Source organism: Hakea prostrata, chromosome 3 (assembly GCF_041222555.1).
Source record: "Hakea prostrata isolate BN-2017 chromosome 3, UWA_Hpros_2, whole genome shotgun sequence".
In the NCBI taxonomy this organism is placed as follows: Eukaryota; Viridiplantae; Streptophyta; class Magnoliopsida; order Proteales; family Proteaceae; genus Hakea; species Hakea prostrata.
This window is the reverse complement of record NC_142602.1, coordinates 36228476-36250625: the sequence shown is the minus strand read 5'-3', so window position 1 is coordinate 36250625 and position 22150 is coordinate 36228476. Positions and strand designations below refer to the sequence as shown.

The following is a 22150-nucleotide window of genomic DNA, read 5'->3' as shown; positions in this document are numbered from 1 at the left end:
TTAGAAGGAATAACAAATCATGAAGATCACACTTGATTTCTCTTTGAAATCATCATGTGGAGAGTTCACAAGGTTATAGGGTGTATGGAGATCCACTCTAGAACAGCAGGGATAGAAGGATCAGTCATGGGAATGACTTAAGATCACCCTCCTATCAAAGGGAATAGAAGGCACAAGAAGAAATAGTAGAGAGGAAAGATCAACTTCGGGGTAAACTTCTACCAAACAAAACTACGCAACACATACAACAGAGAATAAATCGAATAGTGCATATGGTATGTATGCATTTGGCACAGTGGCAAGGTTAGGATTAGGTGGGATGTCACAGAGGTGTCCTTTTGACACTTCTGTCCTTGGACACCTACGGGAATATTATGGGATGTTTTCTGAGATGCCTTTTGGACACCTTCCTAAACTGTTGGTTGACATATCTAGGGCTGTCTATTAGTGTTTGGCTAAGATGTCCCGTTATATCAGACCCTAATCAGAGGGGTATTGAGACCGAACGACCTGTGGTAGCAATGGGATTCATGGGCGCTCAAGACCGGTAACCAACCCATGAGAGGACAGTAATCACATTGTGGGGGCCATTCATTGGTAGGGTTGCATATGGATAGACTTGGGCTCATGGGTGCTCAAGACCGGAAACCAACCCGTGAGGGGACGTGAGAGCTTCCCTTTTACCATATGTAGATAACCAATAGGGTTGATGAGTCCGTAGTCAGGGACTATGAGGACTCTAGTGTGAAGGATACCGGAAAGGATCGCCTAGGGCGAGGAATGGACGTATTTGGATCTAAGTTGATGTGACTAAGTAGAAGACTTGCATTAGGCTAGGCTTTGACCCTGACATGCGCCAGTACTTAGACCAATGGTGATGTGAGAGAGCGGTGACCTAAACCCCAGCCATGGAATGTCTCGAGGGATGCCGGACCCACTACCAAAAGGCGTTGTGTAATGAGACCTTCCTAAAGAAGTATGGTGCTATGAGTTAAAGCATGTCTGTCCAATAGAGGCCAGCATACATAAAGTTAGAATCATAATGCATCATATGTTTCATATCATATTGCATCTTACTTTTCTTTGAAATCCTGCTTTTTATGTTATTATGGATTATTAACTACCTTACTGGGTTTCTTTTGAAACTCACTCCTTTTGTGCTATGTATTGTTAGATTTCTCTACAGGTTCTGAGTATCATGACTGCTCGTATGAAGAAGCGCAAGGAGAAGAGACATATCTCCAGGAAGGTGATTGCGGTTACGACAATTACACTGAAGATTCCGCGGATGGTTATGCTGCGTACGATGCTTAGTCTGACCATAGAATGGAAGCGCCCTTGTGCCATTTTTGAGATTTATACTTATAGAGATGTCGTCTATAAGATTGAGAACAATTTAGTTACTTATTGTACTTGCTACTGGGATTAGTTTCCATCCCTTTTCCTTTTCTTTTTGAACTACTATTCCGCTGTTAGTAGAGTGAGATTTCCGCCTCACTTTACTTTATGATTTTGACATTTTGATTGTCTTTCGTACTCTGATGATATTAGATTTTATTCCTTCCTTATTTGGATATTTTATTTACACTTTGCACATTGATTATTTATGTTCATGATTATGTTATTGTCTATGTGGGAGGTTGATTACCTCGATACTTGATCTTCGAGGCTGGTGGATCACACACTCGGGTATGCCAGGTAGGGTACTGGCTGGGTGGATGTGACAGCTGGATTTCACATTTTCCCCCGTTAAAAGAAATTTCGTCCTCGAAATTGAAAGCATACCTGGGCTTCCAAAAGGATGAGGAAACTTCTCCTTCATATCTTCTTCCTTCTCCCAAGAAGCTTCTTCAGGGGTGTGATTCTTCCACCGAATCTTTACCAAAGGGATGGTACGATTCTGCAACTGTTTGTCCTTCTTGTCTAGGATTTTGGCTGGCTCTTCATTGTAAGAAAGATCAGCACTAAGTCCTTCAGGCACTTGTTGCAGTATGTGTTTTGGATTCTCTACGTATTGCCGAAGCATCAAAACATGAAACACATTATGAACTGCAGCAAGAGATGGAGGTAAGGCCAAATGGTATGCAACAGGTCCAACCTTCTCAAGAATTTCGTAAGGTCCGATGAACCGAGGGCTAAGCTTTGCTTTAACATTGAATCTCATTACACCTTTCATAGGTGACACTTTCAGGAAAACTTTCTCCCCAACTTGAAATTCCAAGTCGGTCCTTCTCTTATCCGCATAAGATTTCTGCCTTGATTTAGCATACTTAATCCTTTCTCTTATCATTCTACCATTGCACTTGTAGCTTCAATCATTTCCGGACCTAACACTTTTCTTTCTTCAGTCTCAGTCTAATACAAGGGTGTCCTACAAGTGTTTCCATACAAAGCCTTGAATGGAGCCATACCTATTGTTGATTGATAAGTGTTGTTATTGTCCTTTTCCCGAACGAGAATTGCACTTATAGTAGAGGACGAAGTTGCCAAGTAAACTTGCAAAGTTTCACCTTTTTCTGGTTGGGATAACAAAGGTGGGCTGCTAGACATTATCTTTAAATTCTCGAAAGCTTTTTGACATTCCTCTGTTTATCATGCCTCTTTGCTTCTCCTCATATCTTTTAGAGCTTTGAAGAAGAGCAAACATCTTTGTCCCGATTGTGCAATGAATCGATTCAATGCTGCTACCCTGTCTGCTAAGCATTGCACATCCCAAATGGTCTTTGGGGTTCCATGTCAATCAAAGCTTGTATTTTGACTAGATTTTCTTTAATTCCTCGTTGGGAAACCATGAACCCCAAGAACTTACTGGAAGATACCCCGAAAGCACACTTTTCTTGATTAAGCCTCATTTGGTATTCCCTCAAAACAAAGGAAACTTCTATCAAATCTGAAATGTGTCCCGAACGCTGAAGGCTCTTCACGAGCATGTCATCAACATACACCTCCATGTTTTTCCCAATCAGGTCTTTGAAGATTTTGTTCACCACCCTTTGATATGTTGATCTCACATTCTTTAGACCGAATGGCATGACCTTGTAGTAAAAGCTTTCATGATCGGCCATGAATGCAGTGAACTTCTCATCCTCAACGTTCATCAAGATCTGATTGTATCCCAAATGCGTCCATGAAACTCAAAGTTTCATAACCAGCTGTTGCGTCAATCAAAAGATCTATTCGAGGTAAATGATAGCAGTCCTTTGGGCAAGCTTTGTTGAGGTCTGTGTAGTCGGTACACATCCACCATTTCCCGTTCGCCTTCTTGACCATCACAACATTGGCTAACCAAGTTGGACACTCGATTGGCTGGATGAATCCTGACCCCTTTCGTTTCTCTACTTCATTTCTAATGGCCTCGTGCTTTTCAATTGAGAAATTCCTTCTTCTCTGGATTATGGGGCTTTGGTCTTCGGGTCTATCCACAGTTTGTGCTTTGCTACAGTTCGATCAATGCCTAGCATATCAGCTGCTGACCATGTGAACACATCAATGTTCCCTAGAAGAAACTTCTTCAATTCTTCTCTAAAATCCTTCGTTTCTTCTGACCTGATGAAGGTTGTTTTACCTTCATCAGTTGAATCCAATTGGATTCGCTCTAGCTTTTTGACAAGTTCGGGTCTCTGCATTACATCTTCGTGTTGATCATCCCAAACTTCAATCGATAAAGCTATAGCTTTTCTTGGTCCAGCTTTATCCTTCAAATATGAAACATAACATTGTCTAGAGGTTTCCTAATTAGAAGTTACCTCTCCTACTCCTTTTTCAGTTGGGAATTTGATCTTTATATGCTTGGTTGATACAATTGCTCCCAACTTTGTGAGGGATGGTTTCCCGAGTATAACATTGTATATGGGCAGTTTCTGCACGACCAAGAAATTCACCCGAATGGTAGTCTCCTTTGGGAAGTTTCCAACCGTTAAATCTAGCTATATTGATCCCTTTGCTATTGTTGACGATCCAACAAAGCCATACAAGTGAGTGGAGGTTGGCTTTAGCAAATCCACCTCCATCTTTAACTTCTGATATGCTTCATAAGACAAAAGATCTACTGATGATCCTATGTCTACTAATACCCTGTGTACCTCCTGATGGCTGATCTCGACCTTGATCATGATCGCATCATCATGAGGTGTGAATACGCCTCTTTCATCCTCCTCATTGAAGACAACGCTTTCTTCTACATTCAATTTTTTTTCTTTTTATTGCCTCTCCTGATCCTAGGAACTTTGATTTCACTTTCAATTTTCTAAGGTATTCAGGCTTTGGGCCCTCGAATATTGTGAGGATCAAGGATCGATTGGCCCCTACTATTTCCTTCCCTTTCTTGGATCGAGGGGTTTCAGCCCTATGGTCTCTGGTTCCCAAATGCTCCCTCCTTTTCTCTCCAGTAGCCTTTCTATCCCGGTCATTGTCCCGACAATTAATATATCTAGACAAATTTTTCTAGGATATTAGTCTCTCAATGTCTGCCTTCAAGTGCCTGCACTCGTTAGTGTAGTGCCCATAATCTTTATGGAAATGACAGTATTTCTCCATGTTCCTTTCTCCAGGTTTGGCTATCATCTTGGGTGGCCATCTCAGGATACTTGATCCTTAATCTGCATTAGGATCTCCGATCATTGGGCATTTAGCGGTGTATATTATGCATGATCAGACGAACATTGCCTCCAACCCCAATGTGATTTTTTCCCTCGATTGTTGTTTTGAACTCTCAAACCTTGGCCTTTCTCTGAAGCCTTATGTCTTTTTTGGTTGCCTTTAGCTCTCCTTGCCGAGCATCAAGGATCTCTATTACTTCTGCTTGCTTATGGCATCTTTGCATAAGTTCGGAATATGTGTGTCACATCCTCCCAGCCGGTACCCTATCTCGCATACCCGAGAGTGTGATCCACAGCCCGAAGATCAGGTATCAAGTAATCAACCTCCCACATAAACAATAACATAATCATGAACAATAATAATCGAAGTGCGAAAGATAAACCATAGATCCAAATAAGGAAAGAATGAATCATATATAAATCAGAGTACTAAATATAATCAGAGTGTCTAAAACAAATAAGTAAAGTGAGGCGAAATCCCACTCTACAACCAGCGGAAAAGTAGTTCTAAAAGAGAAGAAACATGATAGAATCTAATCCCAATAGCAAGTACAATAGGTAACTAAATTGTTCTCAATCTTATAGACAATATCCCTATAAGTATAAATCTCATAAATGGCACAAGGGCGCTTCCACTCTATGGTCGGACTAAGCATCATATGGAGCATAACCACTCGCGGGATCTTCAGTGTAATTGTCGTAACTACAATCACCTTCCTAGAGATATGCCTCTTCTCCTTGCGCTTCTTCATTCGAGCAGTCATGATATTCAGAACCTATAGAATAGTCTAACAAACATTGTACAATAAAGGAATGAGTTTCAAAGAAACTCAGTAAGGCAGTTAAATCCATAATAACATAAATGGCAGGATTACAAAACAAACATAGATGCAATATGGTATGAGACAAACAATGAATGTATGAATCTAACTCTATATATGCTGGTCTCTATTGGCAGACATGCTTTAAGTCATAGCACCGTACTTCTTTAGGAAAGTCTCAATCACTCATCATCAGTTGGTAATGGGTCCGGCATCCCTCGGGACATTCCATGGCTGGGGGTATAGGTCACCACTCTCTCACATAACCATTGGTCTAAGTGTAAAATCCAGCTTTTACCTAACCTTGACCCGACCCGGTCATTGTTATGTTTGTAGGTCCAAAGACCCGAAGTGGTGGTAGGAGGGACTTATGGGCCCTACTGGTTGATGACGTAATGTCGGGATTCCAGTTTATGGACATTGATGATGCTGCTCCTTCCTTGAGCACATTACCAGTGCTAAGTTAGAATCTGCGCACTGATGAAGAGCGAGACAGTTGAAATAGCAAACGGACTCCTGTGCATAATCCGAAGGTACTCCCTGAAACTAGACCTCTTGAGTGAACTGTAGGAGAAAACCCCATGCAATTTGACCTTGTATAGCCCTCCAAGTCCGCACCTAAAGTTGCTGAACTATTCTGTAAAATTTCTGCAGAGATTGTTTTGGTCGATACTATTGGTCGATACCATCGACCAAAGGTATCGACCAACAAGTCTGCTGAGCCCAGATTTAAAGATTCTTGGAATATTTTTTTCTATTTATTTATTCCTCGAGACTGGAGCCCTATTCTCGCGTTTTTAACATCTGGGAATGTGAGAGAGCCTCCCAAGAACTCCTCCTTGGTAGTGGTGAAGCATCTTCTTCATCAATCATTGCCAACCACTCATTCCTACTTTCTTGTTCCACTTTAAAGGTATGACTCTCTCTCCTAATCACTTTCTCACTCATCTTTTCTCTATTTTACTGTTGGGACCATGGCCAAGGTGCTGCAACCTTGCATACACCTTGCCATGAACCTTCTAAACCCCATACAATGATGTTTTCACCGATATGACTATGATTGATTCACCTCATGATCATTGACTACACATTTCCATGATTTATTGCTTACCAACTTGCTTTATTTACCAAAACTGAGATGAAGCTCATGATTAACCTAATCTATACCTTGCATATGTGCTCCATGTTACTTCTAAACGATTCCCTACCTAATCCCCCATGTTTTCCCCTAATTTGCATTGAGATATAGCCAATGCTATGATCTACAACTCTTAACCTTAATATGTCAATTTGGGGATTTCCAAATGGACCATTGGATTATGAAAGTTTCTTGATAATTAGTGTCCCCATGTTGTGCTTAGACTATCCTCCAAGTTTCATGTCAATCCGAGACCCGGAAGACCAAATCTGGGCAAGAATCCGAAAAGCCACTTGTCTGTCTCGGGAATTGATTTGGTCGATACTATTGGTCGATACTATCGACCAAATGTATCGACCAATAGAGTTGTTGTCAGCAACTTTTGCCCAGCTTCCGATTCGTTTGATCTCCGATTGTTCCGATTTCTTCTCTAACCTTTCATATATGCTTGTTTAGGACTTTAAGACTATTTGGGCCACTGCTTGTGATCTTGGACCATTCTCTTCTCCGATTCAAGGTAAGGATAGTTATCGATGTAATTACCTAGGATATGGAAATCTTGACTTGGTATTCCTAACCTAGTAAATATAGTTTCTATTTCATATTCTTATCGTGTTAGACTTGCTACATATGTCTTTTAACAGTAGCTTTGTGTTTACATTATATTACTTCAATGTTTTATCATGTTTATCAATTTCAATATATGATGACTTATGTCAATGTCATGAATTGAATGTTTATTATGACGTTGTATCTTGTGAACTGATATGATGAACTTGGGCATGTGATTGCTTAAGTATAACTTGGGATTGAGGGGTACCCTACTGGTGCTTCTGTCCTTGGACATCGGAGGGAATAGTATGGGATGTTCTCCGAAGGTGTCCATTGACGCTTTCCGGGTTATTGAATGACATGCATAGGATTTGTCTAGATGTATGGCTAGGATGTCCCTATCATATCAGACCCGATTCGGAAGGGCATTGAGACCGAACAACCCGTGGTAGTAGTGTGGATTTGTGGGCGCTCAAGACCGGTATCCACTCCGTGAGAGGACATAAATTGCATTACGGTTACCCGAAAGGGGCCATTTATTGGTAGGGTTACAAATGGCTAGACTTGGGCTCATGGGCACTCAAGACCGGTGAAATGATCCGTGAGAGGGACGTGAGAGCTTCCCGTTTACCATTTGTGGATGACCAATAGGGTTGATGAGTCCGATGAGTAATATCCGTGACTCTAGTGTGAAGGATACCGAAAAGGATCCCGAGAGGGGAGGAATGGAAGCATCTGGAACTGGCATGATATGATTAAGTAGATGACTTGCATTGGGCTAGGCTATACCCTGACATGCGCCAATACTTAGACCAAACGGTGATGTGAGAGAGCGGTGACCGAAACCCCAACCATGGATTTGTCCGAGAGGGATGTAGGACCCAATTCCCCCCGGTGATGAGTGACTGAGACTACCTAAAGAAGTATGGTGCTATGACTTAAAGCATGTCTACCATAGATGACCAGCATACTTAGAATAAAGTCATATTGCATTATATGCCTCATATCATCTGCATCATTTTATGATTATCTTGTGGTTTATGTTTGGTGGGATAACTTCCTTCTTGCGAGTTCTTTTGAACTCATTCCTTTTCTGTTGCAATATTTTGTTAGGCTATTCTACAGTGTGATTACTTCGATGGCACCCTCCCCGAGGCGGACCCAGGATACCTCATACTACCATCCGGAGGCTGGCTACGTTGAAGACTTCGGTGACCATACTGAAGAAGATTACTAGGCGTACCAGGGTTAGCCCCGGAGTTGTATGGGAGCAGTCATGTTGGGTCTCCATGGTCCTCAACTTTGAAGAAGATATATTTATTATGGAGGAGACTTATGAGTAATTACCCCTTCTTTTGTGACAGTATACTTAGAAGAATTGTAATAACTTTAACTTACCTTTATAACTTGAGACTTGTACTTAACTAAATTTTGACCTCACTTCCGTTTGGTGAAGGAGTGGATTCCGTCCACTGCCTTCTTAATTTATCTGATTTGATATTTATTTCCGCACTCTGATTATGTCTGACACCTTATTTCTGAATTCCATGATCATTCATTGTTAGTTTATGATTATTATCTATTCATGATTGTATTATCGTCGATGTGGATTATGTGGTCCCTGAACTATGGATCTTCGGGGCTGTGGATCACATCCCGGGTATGCCAGATAGGGTACCGGCTGGGTGGATGTGACACTAAGTACCGGCGCATGTCAGGGTAAAGCCTAACCAAATGCAAGTCTTCTACTTAGTTACATCAAGTCAGATCCAGATACGTCCATTCCTCGCCCCTGGCGATCCTTTCCGGTATCCTTCACACTAGAGTCCTCATAGTCCCTGACTACGGACTCATCAACCCTATTGGTTATCCACATATGGTAAACGGGAAGCTCTCACGTCCTCTCACGGTTTGGTTACCGGTCTTGAGCGCCCGTGAGCCCAAGTCTATCCATATGCAACCCTACCAATAAATGGCCCCCACAATGTGATTCCTGTCCTCTCACGGGTTGGTTACCGGTCTTGAGCGCCCATGAATCCCCATTGCTACCACGGGTCGTTCGGTCTCAATACCCCTCCGATTAGGGTCTGACATAACGGGACATCCTAGCCAAACACTACTAGATAGTCCTAGATATGTCATCCAACAGTTTAGGAAGATGTCCAGAGGGCATCTCCGGAAACATCCCATAATATTCCCGTAGTAGTCCAAGGACAGAAGTGTCAAAAGGACACCTCTCCTTTCCAAACCATACTTAAGCATACACAAGCATCAATTCATAACATCACATATATGGTAACTTCATATATGGAAAGAAATCAATAATTACAATCAACTTGTATATAATCGGTAAGTAAATCATACATGAGTCAATTCAATATAAATAAGTAATGCTACTGATATCAAGACAGTACCACAGTAGTATAACATTATAAGAATCTAATTAAAGAAATAAATTAACAACATTCAAATATAGAAACTAAGATATGAAATTTATGTTGTTAAAGAAGTAACCATCCTTACCTTTTATAACTTGCAAAGGAATCCTAAGAAATCAAGTATGATCTTGACAAACTTGAGAAGAAGGTCCTAAACAAGTGTATACAACATATTAGGAAAGATCCCTAACAGAAAAGATACCAAAACATCCAAAACAGACCAAATCTGGAGTTGCTATACTCATTGGTCGATTGGATTGGTCTACTGCCCCAGTCGACCAATCAGTCGACCAATGAAGACAGTAGCCTACAAAATCAAAGTTTTAAGATATAAGATCCGAATTTGGTGGTTCAAAAGGGTACTAATCAAGGGGTAAACTACATTAGTAGTATCCTAACATATAGGGGACCTCAAAACACTAATCGAATCAAGTCTTCAAGATACAAATTAGGAAACAAAAAATTACCATAATTAGATCAATCATGGTTCTTGAAGAATTCAAGATAGAAATCATAGACAAGAACAATAGGAGAATGAATCATTGATTCAGATAAAGATATCATGGAAGGCATACTTAGATCTTCAAGAAAATAGACCTAAGAGCATAAATCTAAATAAGGAAACAAAACCTACCATAGATGTAACTATCATGATTCATGAAGAAAGCATGGTATGGTAGAAGAGAAACAACTAGAGATTGATAGATCATGGATCATGAAAAGAAAACACAGCAATTGACTACTAACATGATCAATATAGTAGATCTAAGAAGATCAAAATTCAAATCAAAAGATGAACAAAGACAAGATCATGATTCCTTCAAAAGCTTGCAATGATCATGGTTAAGATCATTGCATTAGTCATTAATCCTTAGGAAGATCATGAGAGACAAGTCCAGAGATGTTTGCAACAGAGAATGCAGCATCTCCTCTACTGTCTCAACTCAAAAAGGAAAGAAAAACAGAGATGGAGGAGAAGAAGAGAGTGTAGACATACCTTTGATGCAAGAGGAAGAGTTTTGACGAAGATCCGTCAAGAAAAACACCAAGGATGCAAGGGAGATGACTTGCAGAGGTCTTTGGTTCGTTCCAAAGAGTTTGGAGGCAGAAAATACGAAGTAGACTCGAGATTGGACTTAAATAGAGCAAGCAAGACCTAATTGCCAAAGACAGAACCCATTGGTCGAGTGGATTGGTCGACCGATGGTCCAGTCGACCAATCAGTTGACCAATCAGTTCAGCAACTCCTAAACAGGGAATTGAAGACCCAGATCAAATCCAATCCTAAAGGGGTTTTGCACACATATCAAGTGACTTACCTAATAGGTAGAAATGCCTTCAAACCATGATAGAGAGCACTCCAAGTCCATCAACTAATCCGATCTTCATCAAGATTCAGTTTCCATAAATAGAACCTCATCATCAACTCTCATGGATTCAAAGCCAGACACCAAGTCCTCCACTGGGATGGCCCAAAGCTGACTTCTTACTTTACTTCGGGTCACTGGACCTACAAATAACAAGGTTTCCGGGTCAAGGTTAGGGCTGGGTTTTACAATGTGGTTGGCATATCCTGCAATAGTAACTCTAGAAGTCGCCTATTGGAGAGACCTGTAAAGAGAGCTATTTTGGCCACTTGTTTATCAAGATTCTCAATCTCCATGGTAGCCTTATTGAATCTCTCTAAATAATCCCGAATAGACTCGTTCTTTACTTGTTTAACAGTGAACAAAGTCTCTTCGGTCTTCTTGGTCTAGATCCCACTCTAGAATTGACCGATGAACTTTCAAGCTAATTCATCAAAATCAGCAATTCTTCCCCAAGGCAAATTCAAGAACCACTTTTGAGCTGCTCTCGTAAGTGAAGACCAGAACACTCTGGCAATGGCCTCTACGAATGGAGTTTCTTTTTATTATTGAATAAATGTCATTGGTCCTTTTCCCCCGTGAGTTGTCCCAATTTTTGGTTGATGTGAGCTAGTTCTCGATCGAATTGCACTACCCCCTTTCGAACGCTGCCCCTGTCTGATCCTTGAGATGTCACCGTGTGCGTTCACACTCCATGTTCGAGTCTGGTGAGAGTTCCAGTTTGACTCCCTTGTGCACGATCCCAAACTTCTTGATCATCTCTCCTGGGCAACTCTCCAATCCTCCTTGTTCCCGATCGCTCTTCCCGTACTTCTTGTGGGCCTTGGTTCCTTTCTTGTGAGAAGTTCTAGCCCTCGGTCTGTTGTCTGTTTCTCCAAGGAGAACGCCCCCTAACTAGAGATTTCTTCTCTCAGCTCTTCGTGCCCATCCCGAGCTTCTTCACTATCGTGAAGATTGGGGTATCTTGGGGCTCTTAGGTGTTTGGCCACTATTTGAAGCATTTGCTGCATCTCCAAAAATTGGATTTGTATCTGATTCATCTGTTCCTGAATGACTAGAACCATTCGAACTTCATCATTCGGGTCATTCAAGTGAACTCATCTACCTATTTCCTCTTCTTCATGGATTTCTCCTTCACGAACACAATTTCCCTCAAGAGGGTTTTCTCTTGGAGGAGGTTGGAGATTCTGATTCTGATGTCTTGTAGATTTGGTGTCTACCATGGCTTTTCGAAGCGTTTCCCACAGATGGTGCCAAATGATGCATCCAAAAATTGTTTAGCCTTTAGATTCCTGCAAAATAGACGTCAGACGTGGGCCGACCGCATGATTGGGTAGCCACCTCCGAAGGTTAAATCAACAATTGGAACACCACATAGCCATGGCTTGATGCAGAGCTTTAATTGAACAAATTAATGGAGGGAAATGATTCAGTTACGTTCACCATGTGCGATCCTTCAGTTTTTATAGATTTTATCTATTATTCTCGATCGTTAGATGCTTTCATCTTCCTCCTTGATGGCCGTTCGATCCTAGGGCTCTTACCCCTCTTTCGGAGTCAGTGGCAGTTACCTTTGGTGGCACGATCGTGTATCCCAAGTTTGACAGGAACACGTTTTCTCTTATAACCGTCGGTTTCTTCATGCTTAGCTACTTATTGTTCTGACCTTGAACCGGTCCCGACCGTGGTTGAACTTGGTTTGATGTTATTTTTTTCCTTATCACATGTATTTTGGTTGGGCGTTCTGGTTTTTGTGATTTGCATTTTGGGCATCCCATGATCAAGAAGGTCTCAAGTTTGGCAGCTTTTTTTTTTTTTTGGATAACAGTTTGGTAGTGTCTACCAGGCGCTTTTGGGATTACATCTCTTGGGAGTAGAGTCCTTTTTATTTATTTTTTAATAATTTTGGAGGGTTATTTATTAAAGTACTTTGGTGGTGGACAATTGAGGGTCGGTTAGTCCCATTTCTTAAGACTTAAGAGTGGTCCTTTGTTTATCTCTAACTTTCCAAAACATATATTAATAGTTGGGGGAGTAGTTTTTGAATTGCTCTTGAGTGGCGTTCGGGTTTTAGGTTGGTATGTGTAAGGACAGATTTGGTGGATTCTTGTTAGGAGTTTGCGGGGGGTTTTGGGTGTTTTTGGGGGGGGCCCCCCCCCCGGGGGTTTTTTTTTGGTGGGCCGCCGTTTGGGGGGGGGCCGGCTTTTTTTTTTTGGGGGGCCCCCCCCGGGGGGGCGCTTTTTTGTCGGGCGCCCGGGGGCCCCCCCCCCGGCGGGCGGCCCCCTCCCATCAAGCACAATAAATCGCTTTATCCTCCCATTAAAATATTCAAAACCTCATTAAATGGATGGTTGGTGCTGATGGTTCGGTCCAAGGAACGACCCAGCGGTCCGAGTTGGTTTGTTTTGTTGGGTTATGTAGTGGTATTTCATACAGCATGGTACTAGATTTAAAAAATACAAGTCAAACAAAATACGTATATACGAATTCAAAACTCAAAAGCAGCGGTTCAATTGAGAATTTCAAAATGTTTTGAAATACACAAAACCCATGGCTTTCACCGCCCAATCTTAACATTCGTGTGAACGATTTGGAGCTCTGAAAATCTAGAGAAGAAGAAGAACAGCAAGCAGGAGGTGGTTTAGGGTTTACCGTCAGAGGAGAAGACGAGTTGAAAGCTTCCCAGTTTTGATCGAAGCTGAAGAGTAAAGAGCTTTAGTACGCGTTTACACTCATCATCTGTCTCAAAGCAGCCGAAACGGTTACACTCGTCATCTATGTCAACATCTACTCCTTGAATCCCAAAAAGGTATTTTTCGGTGAAAGTCTTGAGAAGAAGAAGAAGTAGAAACAGGAGGTTGAACAAAAGTCTTGATCGTTCCTGCGCCATTTATTTGCTGTGCTTCACGATCGAAGAGTCTCATTTCATCTCTTCTTCGTCTCGGAGATCGAAAATGGCTCTGTTCTTTAGAAGATTATCAAATGCTACTCCAGTTGTATTGAACAATACATTCAAAGATGGACCCAAACCGAATTCTGGTGGTTTTAGAATTCTATTTGGAGTAATCGCTGCTCTTTCTGGTGGAATCTCATACTACTATTGCAAATCCTTTGTCTGCAAAGAGGAGCCAAAGAAAGCCAGAGGTTGGAAGGAACCCAAAAAAGTGAAAATAAGAAAGAAAGAACTGAGAAAAACCTTTTTTCTTCTTCTCTATCTACCTCTGTCTCTGGCTTTCTATTTATCTAAACCAGTTCCATAATTTCAGTTTCAGATTCTCCATTTGATTCTGATCTTCGGTTTTAATAGTGACTTCATGGTTCTTCGAAATTAAGTCTAATAAAGTTTCTGTTTCAATTGTATGAGATGGGTTTTTCTTTGAAAAGCCTGTGGTTGAAGTAACAGAGAGGACGAAGCCAAAATGTCTTCGAAGAGCAAGGCAGCAGAGCCGTCTTTCAGAAGTGCTGTTGGTAGGAGATGGACCTTATTGCTTTGTCTTGGCAGCTTTTGTGCTGGAATGTTCTTCGCTAGCAGGTACTTCCTTCGTCTGGGGTTTTTTTCTTCTTCTCTGTTTCTTGAATCTTGAGTTCCCAACCATCCCCTTTTCTTTACTGGGTTTCTTCTTTGGATTGCTCGGGGTTTTGATTAGCAAGCTCAAGTATGCTTATTTTGAAGTCTCTACTGCAGCTTTAGTACCGAAATTTTCTTTTTCTCCGGATTACCTGCAGCTTATTTGTGGGACTTTATTTAAAATTGACCCCCAACTGTTTCACACGACATTCGATTTTAATTTGAATTCTTCGCTAATTTCCATATTATCTTTAGCTTTAATTTTCCAACCTTGATGTAGTGACTCTTCTATGAGCACCTTGAATTGGGTTCGGTTTAATTTTCTTTCTGGGCTTTCTATTTCTCTTAGTTTGATTCCTTCTTCCTGTTCTGCTGCGATTTTGTCGCTCGGTCTTACATGCTGGGTAGATCTGATATGAGATTCCGGATCTCTGGACTCATTTCAAAATTCTTCTGGAGTGGTTAACAAATTTGCAAGTGGTTGTAATTCTATGGATACATCGAGGCCTAAAGAAGTGTTCGACATCCCTCTTATGCGTTAGATTTACGTCCTTCTCTCTCTCTCTCTCTTTTCTTTTTTCCCCTCTCTTTTTGATTAAATTTATGATAATTCTTTAATTTCCCCCTGTTCTTTATTTTTATTTCTTGTCAAGTTCCCCTCTGCAAGTTATACTTTCTGCTTATTTGGAAATCTTTTTATTTTTTGGATAATAAACAAGCCTACCTTATGAATGACATGTTTATCAATGTCTTTCTGGTGGAAGAACTTGGGCTCTACCTGAGATATCTGAAGCAAAGGGTCTAACAAGGAATAACAGCGCTGAGGATGACAAGCTAAAGCTAGTAACAGAGGGTTGTGGGCCTAGATTTGTGAGTAAATTTATATTTATCACATAGACGTTCGAGTATTTCATATTATCTTTGTAGTGTGTCTATTGCTTATTAATTTTATTAATTGATTTTTGCAGCCCCATATACTAGAGAGGATAACATTGATCATTTTCCTTTTTTTTTTTTTTTTTTTTTTCTTTTCTTCTCATTTTATGTCAGAAGGATACAAAACATGGGTCAAAGGACATTATAGGAGAAGTTTCAAAGACTCATCATGCTATACAGTAAGCCAAAATGGTTCTCCACTCTTCCAGATCACTTTGTTTCTTTGATTTTAGCGTGCACCTATTTTAACTGCATTTTACTGATTTAAGATGCTTTGTATTTCAAGTCTGATACTGATGTACATGACAACAAATATCTGCATTTTACTGATTGATGATGCTTTGGATTTTAGTCTGATACTGATGTACATTCAACAAATTGAATGCAGAACACTGGACAGAACAATTTCAAACCTGGAGATGGAATTAGCTGCTGCAAGGGCTGCCCAGGAATCTATACTCAATGGCTCCCCTATGTCGCAAAGCATAAAGGGATCCAATTCAGCTGGAAAGAGGAAATATTTAATGGTTGTAGGAATTAATACTGCTTTTAGCAGTCGGAAACGAAGGGATTCGGTTCGTGCCACTTGGATGCTGCAAGGTTCGTGGATTTTTTTTTTGCTTTTGTTTTCCTCTTCTAGGTTTTCCCTATTATTCTTCGTTTTCTTTCTCATAGCTGATTAAGTGCACCGGGTTCTTTCAAAAATGTGCAAATAGGTGAAAAAAGAAAGAGGTTGGAGAAAGAGAAGGGAATCATCATTCGCTTTGTTATTGGTCACAGGTGGGATGACTTTTTCCTTCTAAAGCTGATTTTATTATGAATACACTTCCACATTTTACCTGTACACTGTCAACTTTTATGACTGAAGATTTTGATTTTGATTGCATCATTAGTGCAATTGCTATAGATGTATGATTTATCAGAACTTAGGACTAAAAGTGGCAACGCATTCCCTGTTATATTTATCTTGGTAAAGAATGTTTACAAACTCAGGAATCAGATAATTCAAGAGCCTGTAGTGTTGGTTATTTTCTCATTTAGGTGCATGATTACACCTGTTACTTTGCCTACGCAAGTACATGGGAAAGAGATGATAGCCCCTGTTAGGAAATTCGTTTTCTCTGTTGAATATTTCAATACTAACTGAGAAAACTCTGACAGAAAGAGTCTATACTAATGAGCATGCTACCATCATAAATTTAAATTGAACACAACTCTTGAGCTTTTCCTTGTTATGCTTAGAGATCCTAAATGCCATGAAATTTTGTATCATAATTCATGCATTGCCATAACATTTATTAGTTTAAATTTTGTAAAAATTACAAAAGAACTATTCCAAAGTCATACAGCTTTTATCACCCTTAATACCATTTGATTTGTGCTTATGATAGATAATGTCCAAAATGTTGTTGATCCTTATTTCTTCTCATTCATAGTTTTGTATGTAGTACAGGATTATAGTTGCTTTTGAGTATACTTTTTCTTTGCAACCTTGCTTTTAGGCCATAAACCATGTACGGTTTTCTGAAAGTTGTGTAGTCAACTTGGGAGTGGTGGATCCTTTTGGGTAGACTGACTCCCTTATTTTTTTTTCCTTCGTTGATAGCTTTGATCAAGTTTATTATTAACTATGTTCTGCATTATTTTTTTACTAATTTCTTCTGTAGCATAATTTGAAGTTGTCAGCGTGGCACCAATTTCTTTTGCTAAGTTCCTAGTATGATCTGCATTTTATATTTTTCTTTAGCATGAATATGAGTGTGAAACCATGTAATAAGAGTGTGATCTGAAATTTGCCTGTGTTTGGCAATTATCCATATCCTTGGAATCCTTAACATGCCAACTCTTCTACTGGGAGAAAAAAAGAATAAATAATAGACCCTGATATTCCTGTTGTTATTTACCTGCAACTGCTATTATATTCATGTTGTATGTTGTACTGAGACTGGTAAAGTTCCTATCCTTCTGTAGTTCAAGGCAGGGTGGACCTTGGGAGGATTGTTTCGTGGGATTACCATGCTGTGCTTTGGGACTTGAGCTTGCACTTGGGATGACTTTCAGTATTTAGGTTCTTAGGGTTGCCATTGCTCCACCAGCAGCAGCTGCACCCTTTTCATAATTTGATGGATTTTTAAACATGCACATCTAAATTTCTTTTGCTTGGGAACTCATTGTCCATCCTACTCAATTCAATAAGTTTCCCATATTTCTTCACTATGGGACTTTAATCTGCAAATCAGCTTTTCCAATTGTTAAGTCTGGTTCCTTACAGTGTCACAGGTATGCAGCTATTGTCATGTAAAATTGTTAAGGGGATGATCCTGTAGTAGAATGCCCAATAACTCTAGCCTCAGGTCTCATTCTTCACTGATCTGGTTACAATACCTTGATATTCTAACATTGTATTAGAGCACTTGTAATCAGGCTTAAAATGACCTTCTCCTTGTTTCTGGTTTTTGTTTTTGGTTCTTCCATTTTGGTGTGCGGCCACCTGCTTGCAGCTATTATTATTATTCCGTAAATCATTCCTATTAGTACTCATGGAATGTATCTGACACGGTTCTTCTGGAGAATTTTTTTTTTACCTCCCTTCTGGGTGATCTCAGGCTGATGGTTCTGGCCTATTGGTGGCTTTTCAGCTCTGATTTTTGTCAGAGTCCTTGGTTGTTCTTGGAATTTATTATTCAATTTCTTTCCATGGGTTAGACCAAATGTACTATGTATTCTGTTAATGTGCTGATCTCCTCTCTTAAACTCAAAGGGCATTCCAACTACTTGCTATGGGCTCAGGCAGTTCAGAGATTACATTATGGCAAAAGACAAGCTTCTCCTTATTAATGTTGATCTGCCTGCATGAGACTGGGTTAAGCATGATGCCATTATCTTGTTTTGGTTATGGAACAGTATGGAATCTGTTGTGAGAGGAGTCCTAATTAGAATAGGACTTTCTTCTCCTTGTGTCTTTAGGGCTCAGGCAGTTCAGAGATTACATTATGGCAAAAGACAAGCTTCTCCTTATTAATGTTGATCTGCCTGCATGAGATTGGGTTAAGCATGATGCCATTATCTTGTTTTGGTTATGGAACAGTATGGAATCTGTTGTGAGAGGAGTCCTAATTAGAATAGGACTTTGTTCTCCTTGTGTCTTTAGGGTTTGTAGTTATTTCTTATTTTCTTCCCTAATATGTTTTATACTCCCATTCCTTCTCTAAGTTGTTTCTAGTCCATGATTTGTAAATCTATAGATAAGTGAATGAATGAAAAGATATTTTGGACAGCAATACTTTTTCAGTTTACAACAGAATCCAACATTGCTGCTAATGTGACATTCTGTTAGACTGCTAAGCGGGTGTGGATGATTTGAAAGAAACCTTCCCCCCAAGAAAAGGAGCAAGCCCCGGGTGTATATTGGATGCATGAAGTATGCTGTCTTTGTACTCTTTGTTAGTCCTTTAATATATCCTTCCAAATTACTGCAGCAACACTTGGAGCGACTTTAGTTAGACATCGGTCAAAGCCCCGGGTGTATATTGGATGCATGAAGTCTGGTCCTGTTCAATGTATACTGTATAGTTCTACCCATAGATGTTTATCATGGATGAAGAAAATGCAATCCGGATGTTGATCATGGATGAATAAAATGCAATCAGAAACGAAAAGTTTCGATACTAACTAGTGCAACTGGCTAAACAATATCCCTGTAGGAAGGAAAAAGCATCCATCAATTCTTAGGGAAAACTGGGTATTCCATTTGTCGTTGGCATATGTTTGACATTTAATTATCTAGTTTTGTGCATTCTGAATTGAAGCCTAATCCCCCCCCCCCCTTGCTTACTACTTATAATTCATGCTTAAATGGCACTGTATTCATTCTGAAATGAAGCCTAATTCCCACCCCCACCCCCTTCTCTAGTAATCATTTTTCAATGTGAGGTGTGATGGATAATATGAACTTAAGGCCTGATTTTATGCTGCATGCATCAATTATTCGTTCATTTCCTTTACTCATGTTATGGGTAAATTATTATCAGAAATTTGATAATCAAAATGCGTGCTTGATATAGGTATTTTGTATTACAGTTAGGGGTCAGCTACCTTCTAGGATTAACAGGTAAAAACAAATCAAGATTATCTCTCCTCGGTACTTCCAATTGGGTTTTGAAAACTTGAAATTTTATCTAAATTTTAAGCCTCATCTATCTAGCTATTTTATTTACTGGTTTTCCCATTGCAGGATCTCCATCACTTTCAGAAAGTAAGCTGCCATTAAAGTTCAAGATTGGCAATAGATAATTTGGCTCTTTCCGGAGTACAGAGCTCATAGTTGGGTAGCCTAGCAGTTGGCCTTGTTGGAGGGCCTCTTTCACCCAGATCCTGCAGCAGCCAGAGCCTCATTCATGGGGTGCTCTTCTTCTGTCATTTTTTTAATAAGATCATCTTATCAGAAATCCAACCATTGACCTGTAGATGGATCAGAATTTGAGCTGTTGTAAAACATAGTGGTAGAGAAGGTCCAATTTTGACTCTATGGATCTTTTTTGAATTCTAGCCATCCATTTGTTATTAATTTTGTACTTTCTGAATTTATCAAGTTAAGAGTTATGTTTAGCCAATGTCCAGGTTCCATCTTGATCTCTTATCTTCTTCGTGCTCCTGTGTAACTTGGGGCTGCCTCAAATTATGCATGCACGTTATCCAGTGAATTCTGGTGCCCTTTTTATGAAGTTACCTTCTTCACCAATTCATTTAATCCCCAATACTCATTAAATGAAATTGAAAACCCAAATGGAAAAACAAAAATGGATCTATTGATTTAGAGATTGACCTTGAAAACAGTTGAAGAGATGGGCATCTTTGTACAATGGTTCAGTTGGATAAGGAAAGTTATAAGGACATACATTTAAAGTTTTAAACGTCATCATAAATTAAAGGGTTTTGCTTGATTGATGAAAAGGGTATTTAGGTCATCCCTTAAATGGTTGCTTGTCTAATCATATATACTGGATGTTTTATTTTGACATACTTTATCATAAATATTTGTCTTAAGAAAGGGGTTACAATTGTAGATCTCCATATTTGATTCACTATTGTGCTTGTGGAGTTGTGAATTTGGTGCAGTTGTGTTCTCTTTTATCCGGAATGGGTGGATGCAATTATGAAGACCAGTCTTCTACAAGTATGGAGCAACCCACTCCATTATGCTACTGTGGGCAAGGGAGGATGTTGTTGCTGACTTCAAACACAAAAAAAAATCAACGTCGTAGATTTTATAGGTGCCCAAATGGTGAAAAGCATCCACATTCTTTTATTTGGGTAGATCAGATGTGTGGCAGTGAAGCAGCAACATACGTACATTCTAGAGCTTCAACGTCGTATTACAGTGGGAATAGTAGAGGACATGAGGTGAGATTGCCCAAAAGCATATATGACAAGCCACTACGCAATATTGTGAATTTGGGTGCTGTAAGGGGAGCCCTTACTCATCAATTGCACAATCAATCAATGTTGGACCGAATCACAATGTTGTATCATGTAATATTGTTCACTCTTGTTTGGGTTTTTTTACTTTCTTATTATGTATTTTATTCAAGAAACATGTAAAGGCCCTACGTTCTTACTTCAGTATTGTAACATAGACAAGAGGACAACAGTAAAGAGATTGGGTATTACATATTTATTGTTATGTACTGTATCTATGTCAAAGATTGATCACATTGTACCTCCGCGAGGTTGTAAGTAATGGAGTAAAACAATATTACCGAAAATATGTATTATTGTAGATATTCAATTATTGTCATATCAATTGTAATACGTGTTTATGATGTGTTTCAAACAAGCATAAAAATTCCAGAATTTCAAGTACTGGGATTTCTTTATTAGTCGAACTAGTCAAAAAAATATATTTCTTCCCAAACTTGGTATGTGAAGTGGTTATTCCAATGTAAAGTTGTGCACGGACATGCCACTCCGTTTCATAAGACCCAATGTTAAAACGGAATGGTTCCTTCTTAAACGGAACCACTCCATTTCAAAAGACTCATTTACCAAACGGAGTGGTTCCTTTTTAAATGGAACCAACCCGTTTTAACATAGACGAAACGGAATGGGTCCCTTTTAAAAGGAACCACTCCGTTTCATAAGACTCACAGACGAAAGGAATGGTTCCTTTTTAAACGAACCCGTTTTAACATAGACGAAATGGAATGGGTCCCTTTTAAAAGGAACCACTCCGTTTCATAAGACCCAGTGTTAAAACGGAATGGTTCCTTTTTAAACGGAACCACTCCGTTTCAGAAGATTCATTTACCAAACGGAATGGTTCCTTTTTAAACGGAACCAACCCGTTTAGACATACCGAAGGAAGGCCCCGCAGCGGAATGGGTCCCTTTTAAAAGGAACCACTCCGTTTCATAAGACCCAGTGTTAAAGCGGAATGATTCCTTTTTAAACGGAACCAACCCATTTTAACATAGACGAAACGGAATGGGTCCCTTTTAAAAGGAACCACTCCGTTTCATAAGACCCAGTGTTAAAACGGAATGGTTCCTTTTTAAACGGAACCACTCCGTTTCAGAAGATTTAATTACCAAACGGAATGATTCCTTTTTAAAATGAACCAACCCGTTTTAACATAGACGAAACGGAATGGGTCCCTTTTAAAAGGAACCACTCCGTTTCATAAGACCCAGTGATAAAACGGAATGGTTCCTTTTTAAACGGAACCACTCCATT

The 22150-nt window shown here is 39.8% G+C and overlaps 1 protein-coding gene across 4 annotated transcripts; it reads left to right on the top strand.

The window, feature by feature from the left end:
- The first annotated feature begins 13467 nt into the window (after positions 1–13467).
- On the top strand, positions 13468–20249 carry LOC149022174 (putative beta-1,3-galactosyltransferase 2). Of its 4 annotated transcripts, none has more exons than XM_089150346.1 (7): positions 13468–14446; positions 15247–15352; positions 15536–15597; positions 15807–16018; positions 16135–16198; positions 19483–19529; positions 19653–20249. In XM_089150346.1, the coding sequence occupies exons 1-7, from the start codon at positions 14334–14336 to the stop codon at positions 19709–19711; spliced, it is 663 nt and encodes a 220-aa protein (XP_089006472.1). In that variant the 5' UTR covers positions 13468–14333; the 3' UTR covers positions 19712–20249. The 4 variants fall into 4 exon arrangements, with proteins under 4 accessions (XP_089006472.1, XP_089006471.1, XP_089006473.1 ...); XM_089150345.1 differs by having other exon boundaries at positions 13471–14446; positions 15533–15597; positions 19653–20245; XM_089150348.1 differs by having other exon boundaries at positions 13474–14446; positions 15533–15597; positions 19499–19529; positions 19653–19668.
- The last annotated feature ends 1901 nt before the right edge of the window (positions 20250–22150 follow it).